The sequence below is a fragment of the Sinocyclocheilus grahami genome, unplaced genomic scaffold, assembly GCF_001515645.1.
Source record: "Sinocyclocheilus grahami isolate Dianchi unplaced genomic scaffold, SAMN03320097.WGS_v1.1 scaffold782.1, whole genome shotgun sequence".
NCBI classification, from domain to species: domain Eukaryota; kingdom Metazoa; phylum Chordata; class Actinopteri; order Cypriniformes; family Cyprinidae; genus Sinocyclocheilus; species Sinocyclocheilus grahami.
In genome coordinates this window covers 294,493-300,101 of record NW_015505961.1, presented here as the reverse complement: position 1 = coordinate 300,101, position 5,609 = coordinate 294,493, and the positions used below count along the sequence as shown (strand labels likewise).

Here is a 5,609-nt window from a genome sequence, read left to right as displayed (position 1 = left end):
GGCCAAACACGTATGAAAACGCCCTCACCCGCCATGATTTAAAACGCCGTGTAAACATACTGTAAACATTGTGTCAACTTATTTCGCAAGTATGGAGAACAGCGATAGATGGACGGACGCTGAAGTGCAGGCACTTGTAGCAAATGTAGCACTGCCAGTTGTTGTTGGAGATTCTTAGTCCTCCTTTCCGTTCTTTCAATCGCTTTATGGATACGTCGACATTCTAGGTCAATTATTGTGAAACCCGCGAGACACAACAAAAACACAGCTCCGATCACAGTGCCCTTCATCCTCCTGTTGTTAACGTAGTTCTTTGTTTCTGTTGTTAAACGCCGCGCACAAATGACGTCACGGTCGACCGGCTTACGTCACTTCTTAGTACACACTCTTGGTGCGAATGCAACCCTTTAAATAGTACTGGGAAATAGTTCGCGCAAAATCGCCCCAGTACTTTAGTACCGTACATTTAGTTCTGGATCTAAAGCGGTGCGAAAGGCCTTAATAATCCACAGCACTCCACTCCATCAGTTAACATCTTGAGAAGACGACAAGCTGTGTGCAGATTTCTCTCCTGATTCAGATCAGACGACTTTTTCACTGGAGGAAGCGTTATTACGGATTATGGACACGTATTTTTGTTAAAAACATCTTGATGGAATTGTTTCTTACAAACACACAGCTTTTCATTTCTCCAGATGTTAACTGATGGACTGGAGTGCTGTGGATTATTGTGATGTTTTTATCAGCTGTTTGGACTCTCGTTCTGACGGCACCCGTTCACTGCCATTGGTGAGCAAATGATGCAATGCTACATTTCTCCAAACCTGATGAAGAAACAGACTCATCTACATCTCGGATGGCCTGAGGGTGATTACATTTTTGTATTTTTGGGTGAACTTCTCACTTTAGAAAAATCAATAGCTACATGCAAAATGCATCGCTTATATTTAATGTAATTAGATATTACTAAAGTCTCTGTGTTACCATAAATATTCCGCATGCATGCAATAATCAATAACTGCAGGCAAAATTCATCTCAGGCGCGTCTTCATAGCTTAAGACAGTTTTCTACCACTAACTTTCGCTTGCTGTAGTTTATTACATATTAAAAATATGCTTGAAGCTTAACCATAAAGAGCATCCACGCATGAAAGAAAAAGAAATGACCAATCGATGCAAAATGCACGTTTAATTCCTAGAGTTCAATCAGCATGAGAGATGGAGGTTTAAATGGCCTTTGTGTATGTGTGCAGCCTACAGCAGAATGCATGATGGCTACTAAAGCGAAATGCATGAAAAACCATACGGGAAACGATTCAAATAACACACATGCGTCCCATACTTTGGCTTACTTATCAAATGCACGACTGTATTCGAGTGCAGCTGCTTTAGTGTGCTTATCTTTCTCACCAGCAGCGTTTATGCTCCTGATTTGACAAGCATATCAACACAGCCGCTCTGTAGCATCACAAATAACAATAAAAACTCCTCCGGTGTCCGCGGACTCGACCCGAAAGCGTTATAGAGATAGTATATGTCGCGTTACCTCCAGCTCTTGCTCGTTTTTTGCTCTTTTTGTCGCGGTTTTCTTCTCGATTCTATCCGTTTTCTGGATTCCAAAGGCTCGGTTGTGTTTCAGCAGCGCTGGGCCGCGTCTCCGCCCACTGCAGCGCGACGTGTGCCGTGATTGGCTGGATCGAACCAAAGCGTAGACTCCCATTGGCTGGCGAGCTCGATTGACAGCTCAACCGGCCTTACACGTGGTGTTTGCGCTTCCTACTATCACGGAAAGCACGTATTTCACGTAATAATAGTGTGTCTTCCGGTATGTACGTCTGCGTTTGATGAAATATTAAATATATGCCTTTCATATCCTACATTCCTCCGGGTTTAAACCAGTTTTGCGCACAATACGTTATAAATAGAAGAAAACCCTCCATTTAAACGACGTGGAATTGTGTTCAACGAACATAGAGCATATATACACAAAAATAATATCTATCATTTTTTTTATTTTATTTAGGATGACATTTTAATTTGGGGGAAACGTTTGTTTAAAAAGTTTTAAAAATATATATATATATATTTGTTTCAGGAAAAGGTGAATCACTTTGCGATCTTTGGATCAACTTTTCTAGATCAATTAATTTTTTCTATGACTAAAACTACTTTTACTAAGACAGTCAAGTACTAAATCTTCCCAAAAGATGTCGTTACTAACTATACAAATATCTTGAGTGCGTTATCCGCCTTTTTAAAGGGGTCATATGATGCGATTTCAATTTACAGTTCAAGGATTTATCCTGAAAACCTTCAAAAAGTCAAGGCAGACCAGGAGCGCTTAAAACCGGATCTGGGATCGACTCAAAACAGCACCTGAAATGCAGATCGCGGATCAGTTTTATGCGCATGACCACTGTTTGCATAACGGCAGAAGTTAGTGGAAAAATGACAATCCATTTCTAAAGCACATACAGCAGTTAAACAGCAAAACAAATAAACGAAACAGAAAAATATCTATTCATTTCAGAGCGTATTAAAATTTAGTTGCTTATCAAAATGCATGAGAAAAAACTGGATAAGTTCAACGAATGTAGAGTTTTTTTTAACGTAAATTACTAATAGGTTAAAATGAATAATTTTTTTAATTCAATTTCATTAGTTACCAATAACGGCAGTACAATAAAAGATTTAATGAAGCCAAAACGTAAAAACGTTTGTGCACTAGTAAAGCTACGGCACCTTAAACTCACAGATCTTAATAGCATTTGTACGAAGGCTTGTCATTGTCATAAATGACAAAAACCTGCTGGTGAAAAAAAAGTTGATAACGTCGCAAACATCCTCGTAGTGCATAGCTAGTTTATTTAAATTTAGTTTGCGCTAATAATGGTACAGTAAAAACATTACTGCTACAGCACCATAAACTATTTGACATTAACATTCGTACGAAGGCTTGTTAATGTAATAAATGGAAAAACCTGTTGGGATATTAGAATCGCAAACATTGTATATAGTACATAGCTATTTCTTTTCAATTTAGTTAGCGCTAATGATGGTACAGTAAAAACGCAAACGCGCTGAATCGTTTTAACAGGACTCCAGAGTCAGCGCTTTCACACCAATCATTGCAACGTCAAATTACTGCTTGCAAAAAAATTAAGGAACATCGTAAGTGCATAGATAGTTCTTCGTTAACGATGGTAAAAACGCTACTGCTACAGCACCTTAAACTCAACCATTCTAAATAGCATTCGTACGTAAGCTTGTTAACATCAAACATAGCGTTCATTAAATTCAGTTAGCGCTAACGATGGTACAGTAAAAATGTCAATCGCACTTACGAAGCAACAAGATCTTTTTAACGGGATTCTAGAGCCAGCGTTTTCGTACAAATCATTGTAATGACAAATTGCAGTGAAAAATTAACGAACATCGTAATTGTGCATAGCTATGGTTCATTGTGCTGGTGTAGGGTACAAGGCGGCAACGATACGTCACTTGAAGCGGCTATAGCTAAAACACGACTAGAATCACTTTACTCGTAAATACGAAGATCGCAATTCATAAGAAATAACTACAACGTACAGAAGTCAAGTGGCTAGATAAAGGCAGATCACAAAACAGGGCCAAATCAAGTAGCGGTGTTCAATCAAGGCAGAGGTGTTTCCATCAATTCTACAACCTGATGCATTTGTTAAATACATATAAAAAAAATTTTTTTTAAAACGAAATCCCTGTTTCGTTCATGAAATTCTGTCGCACCGCGTCGCCGTGCCGACAGCATCAGCGTCAACACCGGCCGCTGCTGTATCCGGGGAAGAGCTGAGTGAGGATGGCTTGGAGAGGTTTGTTCACCGTCATTTGGTAGTTTTTGCCCAGGTCGTGTCGGCAGGCTGGACAGGTGTAGACCTCGGCTTTGAAAGATCGCTGAAGGCATTCCTGCGAAGATAACAAAATTGTGTTTATCTTATTCATAAATGTACAAACTATTGCATGCGTCATGACGAAATGAAACCCTCAAGTGTTGCCATAAACCTTAAAATCAGACGTCATTTTTTTTTGCTACTAACAAAAAGAGAAAAGAAAAAAAAGAGAAAAAAAAAAAAAAAGAAATTCAAGTCAATTTTCACAATTTAATAGAAATATTTCTATTAAACGAAATACTGTACATTGGCAGGAGGGATGAATAAAGTAGAGGTCTGCATTCCTGCGGCTCTCCCACGGGAACTGACCAGATTTTTTTGCGCTGCGGGATTAAATTCCCGAATAAAAACGCGGTAGCGGTCGGTAACTCGTGTAATTCTGGTGAATGGGAGCGGGCGGTCTAACAATATCCCGTTCCCGACGTCCATTCAGAACTGCATATCTGCGATTTATTCTTCTTGACCAGCTTTGTTCAGCTTGCGCTCAGGACTGTTATGCACGCATGCTTTAACGTCACGCATTTTATTTGCGGGGTCTATGCATGAGCATAACGATACTCCGAGCAGGCTGTACCGGTGGTAAATATACGGCCCTCAGACAGAACAGGCAGGTTGTCGGATGAGTGACGGAGCAGAATAAGGATGGAGCAAAGTGTGGATGCGCTGTCCTTAAAGGACGTTCAACTCTGTTTTGTTTAGATTTTGCTTAGCCTATAATTTTAAATGAAAGATGTCGTATTTATTTTTCTCTGCGACACTTTTCCTACCGTGTTAACAGAAAAATGTCAAACGAATTTAGTATTTTGACAAGACGAATAAAAATAGCTAATTTTCTCTCTGCGACACATTTTCCTATTGTGTTGTAAATGTTAAACGAATTGTATCATGACAAGACGAATACAATAAATATTTTTTGTACAACATTTTTATTTTCTGACACTTTTTTTCCTACCGTGTTGCATAAAATATTAAACTAATTTTGTGTCTTACTATAATTTATACCAATTCAAGTCAAAGTCAATAAATTCAAGACTCTTGACAAGACGAATAAAATAACATGCAATTTTGTGCAGACTACACTTTTATATGTTAGCCTCTCTCTCTTTCTTTCAGTAGCGGAAATTTAAACGTGAGATTCTGGAAACGAGATCTAAATTTAGCGGGAACGGTCGGGTCGGGAAGAAAACTACTCCAAGCATACAGCGGGTGAACAAAGAGTTAATATATAGTGGGAGGGTGCGGAATATAACCTTGCGGGAGTTATAAAAGAGCAGACCTCTAGAATAAAGTAAATAAAATAAAATAATGGAAGTATAATTCAAATAAAAATTAAATTAAAAAAATTATATAAAATATAAATGAGGATAATTAAAACTGTAAAAAAATAACTGACGTGTCTATAAAAAATGTAAACAAAACAGATAAATAAAATTAAACAAAATTAGGTATAATTTAAAAAAGATAAAATTTAAATATATAAAATACATTTTCAAAAAAATATATGTATAAGTGTACATTATTTAAAAATTACATAAATAACTAAAATATAATTTTACTAAAGCATATCATCAATAAAACGAATAAAATCAAGGAAAATTTAAATAACTAACCAAAATACATTAAAAACTTTTTCGAAAAAATATAATACAGCAGTCAACATTTGAAGCGGATTAAAAAAAAAAA

The 5,609-nt window shown here is 37.4% G+C and overlaps 2 protein-coding genes across 2 annotated transcripts in view; both read right to left on the bottom strand.

Moving 5' to 3' along the window:
* Positions 1–1,687, bottom strand: part of LOC107561592 (lysine-specific demethylase 4B-like) — a 51,636-nt gene extending 49,949 nt beyond the window's left edge. Inside the window, exon 1 of the mRNA XM_016246064.1 lies at positions 1,547–1,687. The gene's annotated coding sequence lies outside the window, so the exon portion shown is untranslated. The remainder of the gene's footprint in view (positions 1–1,546) is intronic.
* A 604-nt stretch (positions 1,688–2,291) lies between these two features.
* The window catches only part of uhrf1 (ubiquitin-like with PHD and ring finger domains 1), a 24,785-nt gene continuing 21,467 nt past the window's right edge, over positions 2,292–5,609 (bottom strand). Inside the window, exon 17 of the mRNA XM_016246062.1 lies at positions 2,292–3,942. Coding sequence (XP_016101548.1) covers positions 3,793–3,942 — 150 coding nt within the window. The 3' untranslated portion in view covers positions 2,292–3,792. The remainder of the gene's footprint in view (positions 3,943–5,609) is intronic.